Source organism: Hydra vulgaris, chromosome 01, assembly GCF_038396675.1.
Source record: "Hydra vulgaris chromosome 01, alternate assembly HydraT2T_AEP".
NCBI lineage: Eukaryota > Metazoa > Cnidaria > Hydrozoa > Anthoathecata > Hydridae > Hydra > Hydra vulgaris.
Window position 1 is genome coordinate 27,036,889 of NC_088920.1, and position 21,056 is coordinate 27,057,944.

At 28.8% G+C, this 21,056-nt stretch overlaps 2 protein-coding genes across 2 annotated transcripts in view; both read left to right on the forward strand.

The window, feature by feature from the left end:
- Nucleotides 1–1,298: 1,298 nt before the first annotated feature.
- On the forward strand, nt 1,299–1,832 carry LOC124809472 (uncharacterized). Its single transcript, XM_065786595.1, has one exon. The coding sequence runs from the start codon at nt 1,299–1,301 to the stop codon at nt 1,830–1,832; it is 534 nt and encodes a 177-aa protein (XP_065642667.1).
- A 9,637-nt stretch (nt 1,833–11,469) lies between these two features.
- The window catches only part of LOC100215125 (ectin), a 48,417-nt gene continuing 38,830 nt past the window's right edge, over nt 11,470–21,056 (forward strand). The window contains exon 1 of the mRNA XM_065787794.1: nt 11,470–12,003. Within this exon, the coding sequence (XP_065643866.1) occupies nt 11,651–12,003 (353 nt within the window). The 5' untranslated portion in view covers nt 11,470–11,650. The remainder of the gene's footprint in view (nt 12,004–21,056) is intronic.

The following is a 21,056-nucleotide window of genomic DNA, read 5'->3' on the forward strand; positions in this document are numbered from 1 at the left end:
ATAAAGCTTTGCCAAATGTTTCTAAAACAAAAAGAAATTTAATACAAAAATTTTAAGAGAGAAAAAAAAACATACATAGTAAAAGTGATTTAAATATTGTTTTATATTCCTAGTTTTGGTGTATTCCTCGGAATTTTACAGGCAACATTAAAATCAATTTTTTTTTTACTGAGTGTGTACAAAATATGTAATAAAAAGTGCAAAAAACTATTAAAGAGACTATGTTATATTTTTAAGCAAATAATTGTTTTAAAACATTATGCAACTACAAAGTTTTTTTGTTATTCAGATAATCATTTTGTGTGATGTTATGAAAAACTGCAATACTATGTTATTAAACAATAAAAATCTGTTTTTGTATGATGCAACTACAAATAAAATATTACCTTGAAAATTTATGTGTAGAAAGAGATTTTTTGTTATTATTATTAAAATATTAATTTATAATAATATTTTATACTTAATAATTAATAATTTATTATAATAATAATTTATATTTCTCATATTACCCAGTACTCTGGGTAGTATAAGTATATTAGCTGTATTTTGAAAAGCTCTGTCATCCACAAAGACTAGCAGTATTAACAAAAAAAAAAGGAGAACGAAGAAAAATCCGGAAAGCAGAAAATAGTTTTCCATTTCGGTGGGACTCATTCAGCAATTGATCAAAATTTTGGTATGAAGCTATCAACCAGCTATAGGTTTGTAGATATTTTGTAACTAGCTACAAAGGTACGATATGTAGCTAGCGACACTAAAAATCGAATTTTTAAAGATGTTAAAGACATAAGGAAAAAATAAAGAAAAAAATAATCGCTTGAAAATCGCTATAAAACTAGCAAGTCGCTAGCTCATTTACCACCGGGTATTTTCATTGGGCTAATTTGCTTTGTAAGACCATAATCCATACTCACAGGACAACGTGAAATAAAATTTAATAAACAATTTTTCTTTCGCAACATGAAGCGTGCATTGTCTTGTTATTTGACTTTGTATTGCTAAATACCTTTTTAACTTGGTAAATAGCTTTTAATTACCTAAATAGGCTTTTTAAATCTCTATAATTAGAGGATTATTTTTATGTAGAAAAAGTTTTGAAATTTTAAGATTTCACAGTCATTTCAAGGCGAGCTAAACAAATAGATAAAATGCTTAAACAAAACAAAAATAAAAATGCATTTAAAATAGATTTTATTCTATTAACTTCAGTTTAATAAAAAAAGAAATGTTTTATTTATTTATTAAAAAATAAAAAGTAAGTTTGAAAAAATAAAGTTTTTTAAAGTTATATTGTAAAAATGGATATAAATAACTACATACTGGGAGTAATTTTTCTTGTTATTTTGTTATTGTGTATTTTAATTCGGATTGTAAGACCGTACGTTTCTTGTTGTTGTTTGTGCTCATGGAAACCTAAAGATGGAGAGTTAATGCTATTGGAAGAGTCGGGAGAGATAGGTACAAATTACCGCTCAATTGACTGTGGTTTATGCTACTTTGTGTATACAAAAAAGATAAGCGAGACAAAATTAGTTTGGATTCATGAAAGTTTCAAAACAAGCAAAAACTTTCCTAGAGACGATGTTTGCGTAATTTGTTTAGAAAGTTTAGAGAACGACGTAACTGTTTTAAATTGCAATCACAGTTTTCATAACAAATGCATACGCAAATGGTTGTTCAAAAATGAATCAAAATATTGCCTTTGTCCTTTATGTCAAAAAGTTATATTTTCACAAAAAATACACTTAGGTGTTTTATCCAATAGCTGTAATTATACAATAGAATCATATCCAGTTCACCGTGGATACCATAGTATAGTTACGATTGTGTAATAGTTAAAAGATAAAAGTTATAATTGTTAAATTATTATTGTATAATAGCATTGATTGAAAATATATCTAACGAGTACCTTTTTTTTTTTTTTACACAAATGTTCTTGTTTTTCACTAAGCAAAAAAATTTTAATCATTCTTAAAATTATTTTAACTATATTGATATTAAGGTTTTTACTTTCTTTTTAATAAGGTACTTCAACATCGCACTCTTAACCAAAGGTATTTTGCGGCTTTTTTGAGCAATGAAAGAAGTTGATTTTAGGAGCTGTCCATTAATTACGTCAACAATTTTTTGGCGACTTTTACCTCTTCTCCCCCTCCCCCTTGTCAACAATTAATCCCCCCCCCCTCCCGCCTTTTGTAAAATAAAAAAAAATATGAAAAAAATTTAACATTTTTAAATAGTAGCAGTAGTAGCAGTTTACAACTTCAAAAAAAAGTGTTTAAAAGTAAAACGTTTAGAAAAAAAAACCTTATTCAACTTTTACCTTATAAACATTTTTTAAATATAAAATTACAAAAACTATTTAAAATTACAAAGGCTTGCTCTGAACAAAAAGTGAATAGGAGAAAAGTGATTACTACATGCAACACTATTGGTTTAAACTTCTTTCGGTGCATGATAGAAGATAAAAAAAATTAATTTCACTCAACTTATCGAAGAACTGCAAGTCGATATTATGTTGATAATAAAAAAATCGCTCCAGGTATGGAACTTAAAAGAACAAAGTGAAAAATTAAAACTTTGATGGAGGAGAGTATAAAAATTTTCCAGTTTTTAAAGAGCTTTTAACATCTTGTTTTCAATATTATAATAGTATTTGTACATGGAGCTGGTGAGTCTCATTATAACATTGAAATTTTAATATCAAATATTTATACCAGGGTCGGAAACCTGCTTGCGAGCAGCAGTTTGCCGATTCTGATATAAAATTTGAATAACATAAAGTAGATTATGTACTTACATAAATCTTTCTTTGTTTTTACATCAGGCCAACAAACACAAGCTTTGAAAAAATAATATCTTGCCTGTGCTCATTTAGTTCTGTATGAGTCAGGTATTTTTAAAGCACAACACGGTTTAAAAAAAAGTAGAATATAGAAAATTTCATTAAAATACTAAAGTTTGGGTGAGTTTGTAGTCTTGGTTATGTAACACAAGACTACAAATGCTGCCTAATTTTCTTTTTTTTAAGATTCATTTAGTTAATTTTAGTGGTCAATAATTTAAAATATTTACAACAATCCGTAATAAATATTTTGACTTTTGAAAAATCATGAATGTTCGCTATGTTTAAATTACCAACAATATCTTAAGATATTTTGCACATCAGCGACACAAGTACCATACTTTAAGAACATATACTACTGGAAACATATGTGGAGAGAGTTTATTTCCAAAATTTTTTTTCAACTGATTTAAATGTTCATTTAGCCGATTTTTGAAATGTTGACGGAAGTCGCGTCAATTACTATTTGCTGCAGGGTATTTCACTGCAACACAATACGGTTCGTGAAGAATTTTTCTCTTAGCATGCAATTGAGTACTCTTTGCAGTGCAAGTCTTTGATTATGACCACGCTTAATATACATTGACAACAAAGGACGATTGAATAATACGTGAAAGTTTATTTTATCAAATTCACGCATGAACTTGAATATTTGATTTAATAATAAAAACATTAGTTAAGTTTTACTGATAAAGGGCTGTCCATTAATTACGTCAACAAAATAGGGGGAGGGGAGTTCTGAAAATTTTTGACAACTTTTGACAAAGGGAGGGGGGGGGGGAAGGTCAAGAAAAGTTGACATCAACAACGTTACTTTTTTAAATAAATTTAGTTACTTTGTTACCAGTTATGCATACTGACCGAGAAAAAAGGTATTAAAACAAGACTATTACATGTCAGGATCAGACGGCCCGCCACCAAATGAGCAATCAAAGTTGCTCATTTAGAGAAAGATCTTAAAGTTCTTATCTTAAATGATCTTAAATGTAATGCTCAAGTTTTAGCAACAGCGGTAAACTCTAACCGCTCCTTTGAGAGGAAAAAAATAAAAATAAATTAAAAACTAAATAAAAATTTTTGCAGTTGTAGTTTTTCAGTGTGGAAAGAAGTGTACACCACGTATGTTCGTCCTTACCTAGTACGCTATCCAAGCGTTGTCATTTTACCAACGGAAGACATAGAAGCAATGGAAAGAGTTCAAAACCGTGCTACAAAAACCATTTCTGAGATTAAGCATTGCACCGCCGAGCAGCGAAGAGTCATGTTAGGTCTTAGGACACTTGAAGAAAGAAGAATGCGGTTTTAAATTCGAAGAATACGAACCATGTATAACATGATATCGGTTTATTAACAAAAAAATGGAAAAAAAATGTTTTTGTCGATAAGAGTAAAAGAATATTACTTAGTAATTCGCAATTAATTTTTTTATACATATTTTACCTTTAGATCTAAATTTTGAGATCTGTAAAAAATGGCTAGTAGGTAAAGAAGATGCATCAGAAAGGGTTACATTATAGGGTTATACTAATTCAATTTTTATCATAAGTATCATCATAAAGCTTATAATTAGTTTCTTGACTCAATAGCAGTAAAAACCTCAATTAATTGCTTGCAGTAATAACCTCAATTAATGGCTTGCAGTAATAACCTAAATTAATTGCATCAGAAAATTCATTCATTTATTAAAAATTTCTATTAACTCTAACAGATTTTTAATGCTACGAAAAGACATAAATATTTTTTTTTTCTTTTCTTCTTAATTACGTAATAAGAACGGAAGAATAAAAAGAATAAAATTTATTTTATATGCACTGTGTACAAGGCCATCTCAAGCACGGCCCCTGGACACAAGTTTGGACAAGTACTCCACCTTGGGCGTCTTCAGACACTTTTTCAGGGGAAGAGGATTAGTGGTGGGAAATAAAAAGCATAATTGAAAAACATGAAAAAAAAAGTTCATTTACCTAATTTAACCGCTAGATATTACAAACACAGTTTTCGTTCTTATTTAATTATGTCGTCCTGGCAAAAGGGTTTAGAATAAAGTAATATTTATTAAATAGTTAACAGAACACTTTAAACATGAAAGAAAACATAACTACTAACTTATTCTTTTACAGGCATTTCTTTTTTTCCTGATTTTTAACTAATTCTTTTTGCGCATTTCTTTTTTTGATGTTAATAGTTGCATTCCTATGAGTTAAAATTAAACAGACTTTTTTGCGCTGTTAAATTTTATTTAAATGCTGCGTACATGTGAACACATTACTGAAAATAGTTATTTAAATGCTGCGTACTGTGAACACATTACTGAAAATAGTTATTTAAATGCTGCGTACCTGTGAACACAATACTAAAAATAGTTATTTAAATGCTGCGTACCTGTGAACATATCACTGAAAATAGTTATTTAAATGCTGCGTACATGTGAACACATTACTGAAAATAGTTATTTAAATGCTGCGTACCTGTGAACACATTACTGAAAATAGTTATGATTATGTTTACGGTGAAACTAGTCAAGATGAGACTCGTTATTAAGTTTTTTTGGTGTAGATATTCAGTATGTTAACAACTGCATGTGTGAATAGACATTTTTTTTTAATATTACAATTAATATTTGTTTAATATATTAATATAATTGATAATTTAGTTACAAAATGTCGGTAAGTTCTTCATAAAATGTTTATAAAGTAAGAAAAGGATAAACATGATCTGTAAAAATTTATAATTAAAGAACGTTTGAATTGACGGCTTTCTTCGAAAAGTTATTTATTAAAAGTTTAAAAAATTTTTTTTTATTAAAAGTGTTAAAAAAAAAAATAAACAAAAAAGAAAATTTGAACTTTTAAATACATTTATAGTTTGAAAAATTTCAAAATTTCAAAAAATATAATAAATAAAATTTTAATTTTTTATTAATATTAGTTTTCTTATTTTTTTTTTTTTTTAATTTTTAAACTTTTTGTTTCAGGTGTCTATGGCCTACTATAAATACACGGGTTTGTTGGTTTTTACGGAAAAAATTAGGAGGCCAGTTTTATTTGCTGTAATAAACGATATCTTTAAACAGAAGGCTTTGTTTTTCTTGTTATATATAATATTTTTTGATTATATATCAATTTTATTATGAGTTTAGTTATGAGGAACTTATTAATTTTGATGTTTTAAATAAGATTTTAATTAAGTAACAATATAAATACAATATTTAAATTAGACACATTTATAACAGCTTGTCGCTTTTGAGATATGATTATTTTTATTGTACTTCAAAAATATAAGAATTACTTTTATTTTCAAACCTAGAATTCTTAATACAATGCCAAACAAGTGTGCAGTGATATACTGTTGCAGTGGATACAAAAGTAAATCATCAAATACAAATGTGAATACTCTAAAATTGACTTCAGAAACAACAGTTTATAACAAAGAAAATAGTGTTTTTGCGTTTCCTGATGCTCTTAAAAGACCTGAGTTAAGAAAAAAATGGATTAAGTTTGTTAATAGAAAAAATTGGTTTCCTACAGAACATTCAGGTGTTTGTAGTGCACACTTTGATCCAAAATTTCTAAAGCACGGTGTTAGAATGACTCTTATTTATGATCTTCATCTGATACCAACTATTTATTCAAATGATGAAATAAAAAAAATTCCACCTTCTCTGTTATTATCTATTCCAGGTCCATCAAGAAAATCTCCAACTAGATGTGTCACAAGCATTCAAGAAGAATCAGATATTTTTATGGAAAAAGATTATCAAATCCTATCAAAGACCTAGAAACGTTAAATTCATCTTCAAGTCCAGTTGGCTTTATTTTTCAAAAATATGACTCCCATGTTTTATATTATCGTATTTTTAATGTGGCATCTATTGATAATGCTCCCTGTATTGAATCAATACAAGTCGATTCTACCATGCATGTAAAGTTGCATCACAATGGATGTCAAATTCCTCTTCCAACGTGGTTTAAGCAAAACCAATATTTACTTAAAGATATTAGCATATAAGAAAACCTTGCATCATATATGCGTATTTTTGTTGCAGAAAAAAAAAAACTATTTTAGATGAAATTCATAGTATCCCAGGCCTTGTTACGAGATTTCGCTGCGTAGCGAAAACGCGTAACGATTTTCTAAGTAACTCAACTCAGCAAATATATTTTGCATCGTTAGAAGTTATATTGCGCCACTAGCGTCTTTTCAAGTACCGCATTGTAATTAAAGTTATTTTATTAACGCGTTAAAAATCATACAAACAGTTTGTTTTTTTCTCACTATAACAAAAGTTACAAATAAAATCTAAGTTCTTATTGAAAAAAATCATTTTTATTATTTTTTTCAAATATCAACTAAATTTTATTTTGAAAAAAAATATTTTTTTCATGACACGTAAAATAATGTTTGTTTATTTTCTTATGATTTTACAGTTGGTTTTTGGTTATTTTATTAACTGTTAATAAATTTTGCCTTATTTAATTTGTGAACTCTTTTTAATAACGTTTTTAAACAATAAAGAGTTTTTTTTTTGTTATTTATCAGTTACCGATAACATATTCGTGATCATAATTTATTTTCATAAATTAAACGAACGTCTTAAAAACTTTACGTTATTGAATTAACCATAAACAAAATATCTTATTAATAAAATATTTACATCAAAATAAATCGTGCATTTTTTAAACTATTATGACTAAAAATAATTTTTATATTTAAAAGAAATTTATATATTTAATTCCTTAAGATAAAACTTAAAACACTTAATTTTTTTTAACTAATTTTTAACAACAACAAAAAAAATTATGAAACAAACTGTTTCTTTAACAAAAAATCACTTTACAATTGCGGTTAAACGCTTTTATTTCTTCTGAATAAACGTTACGTTACGTCACCTTAACGACAATCAAAAGATAATTTGAATATTCTAAAAGATTTTTTAAAAGTTTTTGCGTAGCGCAAAACTGCTGAACGCAAATCGCCTTTTCGCAAGCAAAATGCGAGCTGCGTAACGCTTCTTAACAAGGCCTGGTATCCAATATTATAAACCGAAAGGCAAGAAACCATATTCATCTGAAGTTCTTCGTTTTTCATTATTACAACGCTATACTTCAAAGCAAGCATACATTCAATTACAAGAAAAAATACCTTTACCGTCATTGTCAGTTTAAAAAAAATTAGCAGCTGGAGGAATTAAACCTTTAAAAGCTATTAGGTTACTTTTGGAGGAAGGAAAAGTAGACCCAGACTATTTTAATGTTGGATGAAATGTATTTACAGAAATGTAGTGAGTATAGTAGCGGTAAATATGTTGGTTTGGATAAAAATGGTAACTTTTTCAAAAGTATCCTTGTTTTTATGGTTGTGAGCTTAAAAAAATCTATCCCTTATGTCATAAAGTCTTATCCACAAACAAAAATAAATGGAGATACAGTTTTCCTTGAAATTAAAGAAAATTTGTCTGTTTTGAAATTAGCAGGATTTAATGTACGTTCAATAGTTGCAGACAATCATTCGACAAATGTATCAGGATATGGACAGTTGATTAAATGCTTCGGAACTGGGAAATCTGAAGAAGATCATTTTATTGTTAAAAAAATTTACCTTATCTATGATAGTGTTCATCTCTTGAAAAATATTCAAAATAATCTACTTAATTCTAAGCGATTTATATTCCCTGTTTTCCATTTCGATGGACTTTATGATCCTATTTCAGTTACTGCTGGTGAAATATCTTGGCATCTTCTCCATAAAACTTACGAAAAAGATGAAAAACTTAGTGCTAATTTACGTAAGGCACATAAACTCACATTTCAAACTTTACATCCAGGAAATGATAAGCAAAGTGTTCCTCTTGCTTTTAATGTTTTTCATGAAACAGCATCAGCTGCCATTAAAAGTTATTTTCCACAAGATTTATCTGCAGCTGAATTTTTACGCCTTATTAATAGTTGGTGGTTAATATCGAATTCAAAGTCAAAATATTCAAATAACTATATTGGTTATGCAGTTGTGAGGGAAGATAAAAAAACCTGAATTCTTACGTTGTTTTTCGAAGTGGATTAATGAATAGCAAATAAAACAGTTAAAGGAGTGTGGAAAGTTTACTCTTAGCAAGCAAACAGCATGTGCTATGATAAAAACATTAAAAAGTTCTGCTGATTTGTGTGATGATTTACTCAATGAAGGTTATACTTACATTTTAACAAGTCGTTTCCAAAGTGACCCTCTAGAACGTCGATTTTCAAAATATAGACAAATGAGTGGAGGTCGTTTTCTTGTTGGTTTACGTGAAGTTGAATCTTCTGAGAAAATACTTCAAATTAAATCTCTAATGAAAGAAAATATAAATTACTGGGATTTAAATCTTAAACCAGAGACAAGCCCAGATCTTTTATGTGAAATCGATTTTGAAAATGATTTAGAAGAAATTGATTTAGACGATGACAGCAAGGAGGTGGCAACCTACATTGAAGGATTTATTATGAAAAAAATCTCTAAAAAATTTGTTTGTTCTGAATGTGAAGCGTTATTAAATCATGAGAAGGTCACCATTTGTGTTGAGTATACAAATTTGCTCTCTAGAGGGGGGCTTCAATTACCTGGGAAACATCTTGCATCATATATATCCCATTGCTTTGCTAAACTAGATTTAGCTCAAGAAAATTTATTTTTAAATGCTGATAATATCAGATATGCTGCAAGAAAGCTCCTGAATCTTGTAGAGGAGGGATCTTCATGTGTCCTCAGCATTTTAATAATGCTATAATATTTATTAATAATATAATTATAAACATATACTTTAACAACAAGCAAATAATTATCAATGGTGGAAAAAGAAAAGACGAGATTGATGCTTTTAAATCAAAGAGAACAAAAAGAAAGCATAATGATTAATCTATTTCTTGTTGTTAATTTCACAGTATTTTAAAATTTATTGTGATTTTATGAATGTTTATATTACTTTAAATAAAAAAGAATTTTAAACAGTTGTTTATTTGTTTTAATAATTTATATTTTTATTATTCCAGCATTTTCTATGAAAACTCAATAACTACATGTATTACACAAAAAAAAAAAAAACTGGCCTCCTAATTTTTTCCGTAAAAACCAACAAACCCGGCCGTGTATTTATAGTAGGCCATGAGGTGTCCCAAGAAGACCTAACAGTCTTGTCACAGAGCACCACGGAAGAGCATTTAACTAGAAAGCTCACGCCTCCTTCCTTACCAATGGCGCAAAATACATCCAGAGCACGTTTTGAACCTTGGATCTCTTACTTCTAAAGCTTGCGCTTTAACCACTACGCCACGGCCGCACACATTTAAATTTTGAATTTAAAGCTTAAAGAAATAGTAATTTATAAAATGATCAAATTAAAAAAAAAATAAACCAGTAGCTGAAAACAAACAAATAAAAAAAAGAAAATCAGTATCTAAAAACAACAACAAGAACAAAAAATAGGCATTAGTATACAAATATTGTACTTTTAAAAATAAGCTTTTTTTATGGCCTTCAACAATTAACTCATTGTTAAATGCTCTACTGACTTCGATGTCTATTTTTATACTTATTATACCAGTCGACATTTAACACAGTCTTATATGTTATTTATTTATCATCAAGTTATTACTCTCACTGGACAATATTACTCTCACTGTCTTGTAAAACATTTACTAGACAATATTTTTACAAATTATTTCCCGGACAACGTTTTTGTCTAGGTTTTGCTAAAGTGTTATCTAGAACTTTCTTCAAGTCTATAAATAAAAATTTTTTTCAAGCTATTTTACAAGTGCTCAAACTTTTTATTCTGTTTGCTGGAAAAAGCAGCCAATCTTAAAAACTGAATCCTCCTCTGCCACAGCATAGAAATCGCAGTACTTATTGAACTTTAATTTGAACAAAAGTTTTTTTTTTGCTAATCATTTTGTAACATTTGTATATTTATGAATCTTCTACTTTACATCTTTTTGAATTGTTTTGCAATATTGACCTCAGATGGAAACTGTAAATCCAATCCATTGCAAAATAATTATTTTCTAAGGTTGTCTTTCTATATTTTGCTCGCCATTAACTACTTATTCCATTTCCTACCTTTATAAGTCTTATTCACTCATATATGGAATACTATTATCATATTTGGACTTAGCTTCTAATGAAGCGCTTCCTCAAAAATACATTGAAAACGAAGTTGAACCTGCTCTTACAGTTCTGAGCCATAGATTTATAATACTTCAGTGTTGCGTTTTCTTTTCTTGTAGTTGATTTAAAACTATATTCATTTTTATTAGTGTAAAGCTATTGAAACTATTTATTTTTTTTTAATTTTATTTATATAGGTTTTTACTGTTTTCATTTTAGTCTAAATTTTAGTCCTAAAAAAAAACAAAAATCGTTAAGTCTATTAAAACATTTTTTTCTTTACTATTGAATTAGCAAATGTTGCCAAACCTCAGCAAGCACACCGACTTTGTTTGTTTTTTGCTTTTTGCTTTGACTTTAGTTTGCTGTGCTAAATAGAAAAAAGCAGGTCAAAATAAATGGCTCCATTTTTATTTATGACTTAACTAAATAGTTTTGTATGACGTAGTACAAAATTAGAGAAACAAAAAAGGTTTTCAACAGTAATCCTTTTACAATTTGCAGCTATGGTTAATGGCTTAATCTCTTTTTTAAAAATATTAGCGTACGTTAATGCAAAATTGTTGTAATTAGTTATTTAAATGCAAGTTGTAGCAATAAAAAAAAAAGTTTCTTTCTAAATCTCAAAAAGGTTTTTGTACACTTTAAACAGTCCTAACTTTCAAAATGACAATTTTTTTAATGCTACCTACTTGGTTATTACTTCAGTCTAAAGTTTTAGCTGACACATCATCAAAGGTTTCTGTAACAGTAATCAGAGATCCTGAAGCATGTTTGTTTGCACATAACGCCATAAGGAGCAAATGGCATAATACTGCGGTGTTAGATTGGGATGATGACCTTGCTTACAATGCTGAAAAATGGGCAATACATTTAGCACTAGGAAATATGAAACTTACACATTCCATGCCTCCTGGCTCAATGATTGACGAAAATAATGAACGATATGGAGAAAATCTTTACTTAATGGAAGGAAGTATATTACAACGATGCCGCGATGCTGTGCTTTTTTGGTATATGTAAGTAAAACTTTGGTTTTTAATTATAAGCTGTATTTACCATTCAAAAACTAATGATTTTTACGTTCAATTAATAGTTTTATACTGAATGGTTTTAAGTTGAATGGTTTATAAAAAACGTTTTAATATGCTTTTTAGATGTCTAAAAAACATATTAAAGCCTATTAAAACGTATTTTAAAGGTATTAAAACACGTCTTGTGTTTACTGAGGATCTCTAAAATGTAACTACTTTTACTTTATAAATAAACAAAAATATACAAAAAACAAATGTAATTCCTAATATATTATTTTCAAATAATATAATAATTTATAATAATTCTTATTATAATACTTTCAAATACTTTTTTCAGTTACTATTGAACAGAAGTTGATACAAGACATTATAAATATTTTTTATAAATATATAACTCTTATATAATATTTACTGATCGATGATGTTCTAGCGGTAACCTGTTTTGTAGATCAAGATTAGATGTTTTTATAGCTATGCTGTAACACTCAAGATATACGAGCTTCTTCTACATTTTATGGTTGAGGTTTTATATCAAGGTTTTAAATAATTTTTTAAGCTATGTGTATATAGCTGATCGCACAGAATTTTAGTGGGCTTTAATTTTATTTTTAGACTTTTTATTTCAGATAACTTTGTTTTTTTTATTTAATTTTTTTTATATCAGATTTGATTGCAATCACCCAGTAGACAAAGAACGTGTTTAAAACGTCTAGAACACGTAATAAAATATATTAACTCGTATTTTAGACGTCTAAGGCACGTCTTGTGCCCACTGGGCAATTTTCAAGGTAAACGTTATCGTATTTACAGGGTCATAGTATAATTTTTTTATGTCATCTTAAGGCTGTTTTAGTCTCTTTTACTCAACTTATCTGCATTGTTCAGATTGTCTAAAATGTCTACTCTTTTCTGCTCAAATTGTAACTGAGAAGGTTTTTAAAACGGAGGAGATTTTCTTCAAGAAAACAGTCATCTTTCTATTAATAGTTTACCATATTTTTTAATTTTAATTTTGTTTACACTTATTAGTTGTTGTGATTGTGAATTTCGTGTTATTTAATTGTGAAGATCTTGTTAAAGTTGTATTAATATCAAGTAATACTTTCTTGGAAGACCTATTGACCTTGTTTTAAGGCACCCCTATAAAAAGGTCAAAAGATCTTCCCAGAGCACTGTTAAAGCCGCAAAAAAAAAGAAATTTCAAATAAAAGTAATATTTGATATTAGAACATCTTTAACAAGATCTTCACAATGAAATAACACAAAATTCACGATCACAACAACTAAGCAAAATTAAAATTATTAAGTTTAAAAAAAAAAAATATGATAAACTATTAATAGGAAGATGATAATTTTATTAAAGAAAATCTCCTCTATTTTAAAAACCTCTTTAGTTACATTTTAAAGACATTAATAAAAGAGATCATAAATTAATTTTTTTTTTTTACAGTCAAAACGGTATAGAATATAATGAATAAGTTCCATCTTTTTTTCTCACCAATGTAACTTTTTTATAACCATTATTTTATTTATAAAATAAACTTATTCAATATAATGATGTTATATAAGTTAAACATTTTTTATCTCAATATACAAAAATTAAGAGTAAAATTTAAGAAATGTCGTTGTAACTTGCTTTTTTTTTCAGTACACTCCCAAACATCCCCAAATATTTGCATTACTTATAGAGCTATGAATATAAGGATTATATGGATGCGCCAAACCAGCCTATACATCAAATATGTTGAAATGAGATAATTAGAGAAAGTTTAAAAGTTTTCTACAATAGCCACAGAGCTGGAGACTCAAATCAATCGACCCAAACTCGAAACATAATTTGATGACAAGCTATATAGTTATTAATAACAGTAATAATCGTAACACATCTCTAAACACAATGCTAGACACATAGCATTCCTCAATAATAAAAATATTTGACAACTTGATTCCACTTAAACAGTATCCTTTTAGAAAAAACAAACCTAAATGAATGGATAAAGAAATTAAATAAATGTTTACCGCCGTAACAATACGGCAAAAAAACCAATTAACAACTGTAACAATAAAGAACTTGTAACTAAATTGCAAGTATTAAAAAAAAAATTAAAAGTATTATAAAGTTAAAAATGCAGTTAAAAAACACGGACAAAACCTCCTCAATTAAACAGACACTCAGAACGCTTTGGCATTCATAAGAGAAGTAAGTTTTTCTTCCCAAAAAAATAAAAAGGCGGTCATAGATTTAAATATCCTAAACTCCTATTTAGCGGATTCTGTGAGAGCTCCCGAAATATCTTTGTTAAACTTAGTTTCAGGTTGCAACATTAAAGTTTCATTCAGTCTTAAAAAAATTGATTGCAAAATAGTATACCAACATCTAGCGAACCTTAAAATTAGTTGCAGCTATTTCGCCAAACATAACAGTAATTGTTAACAAAAGCATTGGTGATAACTACTTTCCTATAATGTGCAAAAAAGCAAATATAGTAGCAGTCTAGAAAAATACTGGATCAAAATCAAAACCAAAGAATTATAGATTTCAATACTTCCCGTATGAGAAAGGATGTTTGAAAAGATAGTAGCAAGACAATTGTCTACTTTTTGTGATATAAATTAGATAATTCCTCCGGAACAATATGGTTTTAGAGAGAAATTGAGTTGCGAATATGCTCTTATAAATGTTGTGGACGTTGGGATGCGTAGCATTGATCAAGGTTATGATAGACCTTATGACAGACCTGTCTATGGCATTCGACTCCGTTCCATACCAACTTCTTATTAACGAACTATTCAAAATAGGCTGTAGCTTTAGCACATTATCCTGGTTCCACGCTATTTACCCGATAGGGAGCAGAGAGTCATTCAGGTTAATCAAGTAACTCAGTGGAAGCCAGTGTTGTGTGAACTTCCTCGAGGAAGTGGGCTAAGTCCTAAACTTTTTGATATTTACATTAGAGATCTTTTAACTTGCTCTAATTCTCATACAAATCAGTTTGCTGACAATATTATCCACTTTGAGGAAGATGTAGATTTGTATGCACTAACAAAGAAATAGGTGCATACATTTTATAAAACCAAAGACTTCTGTATGCCCCCACGATTAATTCTTTAGACACAAGTTATAATATTTAAGAACCCTAGAAAGAAACTGCCGGATAGTTTACTGATGGTAGTAGACGACTGTGTAATCAATCCAGTCAAAACAGTTAAATTGTCAGAAGTAACCCTTGATTGGCATCTTACCTTTGGTCCTCATATAGGAAATGTTAAAAAAAATTACATGGTATTTTGGCAACTAGTGGGTACCTAACTCGAGATCTTCTGAGATTGGCTTATATATCATTAGTAAGATCTCAGCTTGAGTACTCTAGTGTAATTCTTTTATTTGCATCACCATCACAGTTAAAGAAACTAGACAGTTCAAAAATAATAATAATAATAGTAATAATAACTAACTTTTTTTTTTAAATGCTATATAAACTCGACATTTTGAGCTAATCATCGGTCATATTTTATGCTTAATAAAAATTAATAATTTAATAAATTTAATAAAACACAAATAAAGCAGGGTGCATGTTGTAAGGGGGCTTTGAATTTTATTTTCTATGTTTGAAACTTTTTCTCTCGTTATTTATCATTTAAAATACGCAGTCTAGTGTAATAAAACTGGGAATGTCGATTGATCTATTTTGATGTATACTTGTTGTTACTAACTAATTTTGCCTCTTGATGATAATTTTTTTAATTTTTTTAATTTCTATTTTATTTATCATTTAAAATGATACGCAGTCTAGTGTAATAAAACTTGGAATGTCCATTATATATTTTGATGTATACTTGTTTTTACCTCCTGATTTTACCTCCTGATGATAGTTAAACTATAAAACTTGATAAAATTTTATTCAAGGTGTATGTAAAAATGGAAGTACAAAGTTTTTTCTAACTAAAATAATCCTTTTGATTTTTTTTGTTATAAAAACGCGTCCGCCAATCCGGTAGCATCTGCACTGCTGTTCTAAATCTAAGTACTCTAAAGTGTGATTGCTACCAATTTCGGCGATTTGTAAAGTTTTAAAAGAAAGCTTAAAAGTGAAGTTTTTTAGCGAAAAAAAAAGAAAAAACTAGATTGACACGATGTAAATTTTGGCAATCTTTAATTACCGATGGAGTTGCGACTGCAAACAACTTCGTTCGCCATTTAAAAACACATCCAGGAAAATTGCATTTTTTGTTTGAAGTCGCTTTAGGAGAAAGTTCTTCTACAGTATATGGCCGCACCCACCCCAAGCAACGAAGAATTTTGGCTGCCGTTGTGAATTATCTAGTAGTTGGTGCAACACTACCTGTGTCTATTGTAGAAAGGGAACCTATTAAGGAATACAATAATGTTCTTGATCCACAGTGCTTAACTATTAGCCGTTCTGCCGTAAAAACCTATATAGAATAAACATACATTGATGCGAACAAAAAATTAACTAAAAATTCAAGTCAGGCTGCAAGCATTTCCCTTACACTTGATATTTGGTCACATCAAAAAGTGAGCGGTTACCATGGTGTAACAGCGCATTACATGTATAACTGTCACTTTTACACACAACTGTTGGCATGCGATGTATCCCCAGTATGATCACCTAAGAACTGTTGGTTCTTAGGTGATCATACTGGGGATAACATAGCAGAACATTTTGAATCCATTTGTAAAACATATGAAACACTTGACAAAGTTGTGTATGTTGTGACAGACAATGCCTCAAACATGTGCAAAGCATTCACTTCAAATTTTCCAGACGAACCCGAAGGTGGCGGTGATACACCTGCAGAGTGATACAACTTCACAACGACATAGAAAATCAAGACCTATGGGAAATCATTATGGCACCAGTCGAAATTATTCAAAATATCTATCAGCTTAATCTAAGATAAGAGGTTACCAAACTATGTTGTTTTGCTCACACCCTACAATTAGCTGTTGATGATGATCTCAAAGAGGCAAAAATTTGCTACGCTTAAGCTAAAGCATCCAAAATATGCACTTTGCTTCCTACTAGTACAACATTTAAAGAGGCTTTTGAAAAATATGGAATTCCACATTCCGGCACATAAAAAGCATTGTCACTTTGGATGAAAGAAATTGAAAAACCTACTTAATGATTTAAGTTACCGCAATACTAAATGAGAGGAAACTCGTGCAACTTAGAGAACTCGTTGATTTATTGAAATCATTTCTTAAAGTCACCGACATGACTCAAGGTGAAAAAATTTGACAGTTTCATCAGTAGTTCTATCTATTGTTGGGCTGTATTATATATATATATATATATATATATATATATATATATATATATATATATATATATATATATATGTATATATATATATATATATATATATATATATATATATATATATATATATATATATATATATATATATATATATATATATATATATATATATATATATATATATATATATATACAGTGGCGAGCAAAATAATAGGTGTGAATAATAAGTTTCACTTAAATTGACATTTTACAGTATATTTTATAAAGTGACATCTAGGAACTGATTGCTACACAAACTATGCTTATTTTATTATAACAGAGAGCAGTATATTTCCAATTTCTTACAAATTTATGAGGGGAATACGCTATTTATATATTTAACCTACAAATTTGGTGGAGCAAAATAATAGGTGTGTGTTTATTTTAACCTGTTTGCTGTAGGATTAAAAACATTTTATTATTTTTATTTGTTGTTGATATAAAGGTAAGGTCAATATTTATGCAACTTATATAAAATAATAACATATCATATTTGTATTGAATTAGAATTAGATATAAAATGGGACGAGGAAAACATTGCACAGCGATAGAAAGAAAACTTATTAGAAATTTAAGAAAACAAGGAAAAACTTACAAGGAAATTCCAATTACGATGGGATCTTCTCAAAATAAATTTGCAAATGCCTTAAAACCAGAAAAATCACGTGAGAATAGAGGAAGACCACGCAAAACGTGTCAGCGTACGGATGATCACATTACAATTATTTCAAGAAAAGACCCATTCAAGCCAGCAACAAAAATTTTAAATGAAATTAATGAAAATATTAGTGTTTGGACAGTTAGAAGAAGGCTTTTAGAAAGTAAGTTGCCAGCTCGAACTCCGAGGAAAGTACCATTACTTGGTAGAAAAAACATTATGAAAAGAAAAATTCTTGCAAAAAATCATATTGCTTGGCGGGGACCAGATATGACCAAAAAATGGCGTAATATTTTGTGGAGTGATGAAACTAAGATTAATTTATTTAATTCTGATGGAAAACAGTATGTAAGAAGACCATCAAAGCAAGAACTTTCACCTCGCTTCACTGCGAAAACAGTGAAACACGGCGGAGGAAATATAATGATATGGGGTTGTTTTTCCTGGTACGGTGTGGGGCCACTTTTTTGGATCAAAGATATTATGACCCAATATACATACGTAGACATACTAAATAATGTCATGTTGCCATTTGCTGAAGAAAATATGCCGATAATTTGGCATTTCCAACAGGACTGCGACCCAAAACATACATCCAAAGCTGTGAAAGAGTGGTTTACGATCAATTATGTAAAAGTTTTAGAATGGCCACCTCAGTCACCGGATCTAAATCCTATTGAAAATTTATGGAGGCAGTTAAAACTTAAAATTTCTGGACAAAATCCAAAAAATAGAAATAAACTGTGGGTGATGCTCCAGGAGGCTTGGTATAGCATTCCTGTAAAAGTTTTTAGAAAACTAGTGGATTCAATGCCGCCAAGATGCACATTTTATATATATGTATATATATATATATATGTATATATATGGATATATATGGATATATATGTATATATATAAGTGACTATAGTCACTTGGAACAATTTAATACAACTTATCTGTCCGGTATGAAACTGGCATTACGAAATATAAGGTGGGGCTGAAATAGAACGAACTAAAAAACTAAAATCTTTTGTAAAAGAGTGTGTGAAATTAACATCTTATTTTTATAAAAAAGACAGTAAGATGCAAAATGAAAACATGAGCAGGTCTTCAATAGAATTCGTACAAGAATAATCGCAAGTAATTCTTCATGACAATATATCAACATCTTTTAAAGACAATATATCAACATCTTTTAAAGACGATATTTCCTCTGACTCATTCGTGGAAAATTCAGGCAGTCTTAACGGGAAACAAAATTTGGACGAATCATCTTCTACATCTTATATTGCGACCAGTAATCATCAACAAAACGACATTCAAATAGTTGAAGAACGCTTGAAAATGGTGTCAGGTGTTGAAAACGCTCATTTTTTGACATTGGAAATGTCATTACGTCTACTATGAACATAAGGACTATTGAGCAAAATATAAAAAGATGTCACCTAAAACAAAATTCAATACATCACAAAACATATTATACCAACAGACTTTCCAAATGATTTTCGATCAAATGAATGGATTCTGCTGTACAGCAAGGTTTGTTTTGCGGCCCTTGTGTTTTGTTTTTAAAAGAAAGAGATGATAAGTGATCTTTTGTTAACAAACCCTTTAATAATTGGAATAAGCTTAAAGAAAAATTAGATTATCACAAAAATAGAGTTCAGAAACGTTGTTTGGACGAATATTATACTATTCAATAAACACTTGAAAATGTTTTTTATAGAGTTGACAGTCAACTAAGTAAAGAACTTGCTGAACGAATCAAATACAACAAACGAATTTTGAAATCTATAATGAAAGCTGTTATTTGTTGTGGAAAACAATGTATACCTCTGCGTGATACGCTTGAGAATGTAGATAAACATGGAAATGTTGGTAACCAAAGGTCTATTCAATGTGTGATACTGATATTTGTGTTACAAGATGGATTGAAAATTTAGATCGTTCGGGAAAAATTTCATTTAGCTCATCCGTTTCTGATAATATTTTGCAAAGTTATTTCTGAGAATCAATGAGGCAATAATAATGAATATGCCGAATGGTTTTATGAGTGGACTGCTGGAGACAAACGTCAGGCAGTTTTTTCTGAAAGTGTTTGGGAGTTTTGATTTTATTATATCAATAGTTACACTACAGCGAACTATATGGTTTCTTCGTGAACCTATAGTTAAATTGCAGGAAAAATATAGTGACATTATATTTTAATGAAAAAGATGAGCCAAATACGATAAAAAATGCATTAAGCTTACTCTAATATAAGACAAGTGAGTCTAGATGACTAATTTTAAAATTTAGATATTGTAAATTCAAAATATCCATTATTTAATTTTTGAGATCAACTTATTTTAAAGTGATAACTGGTTTTGTTTAAGTACTTTGCAAAATTTTATGTTCAAAAAACTATTTTTAAACTTATTTTAAGTCTTAATTAATTTCTAAATCAGAAATACAATTAATCTTTATTTTTTCAAATTTATTTTATCAAATATCAACACAAGTTGTTATACAAAAATTTCAACAGAGTTGAAATGAAAATGTCAACAAAAGATAGTTATAATGAAAATATATATATTTAAAAATTGCATTTTTAAAATAGTTTTTAAACATTGAAAATCAAGAAATATAAAGAAAGTTAAAATGTCATAAGATAATCAGTTTGACAAAAAAATATGTTACTTTGAAAACATGCAATAGTTATTAAATAAGCCCAATTAGAGTAAAAACTGTCCGAAGTCTCCACGGTCTCCCCTATTATGTAACTTCTAAAAAAAATATTTGTCATCACAAACATATATATTTTAAGTTTAAGTGTTTTAAAACTGTCATCTTAGAAATATAAATGATGAGAATAGACGTAAATGTTTGCCGAACGAATATATAAGGATGCATCAATTCTTGCCGAAAAATCAAATGTAAAGCCAGTAACGCCACGAGTACATACAGGCCAACAATCTCATCGAGCGAATCCGCCCTTGAAAGATAAATTTAAATCATGTTAAGTTTTGTACCTTCTATTATCTGCGAGAAAACTTCAGTGGAGCTATTTGAAATAATTCAAACTACAATACATT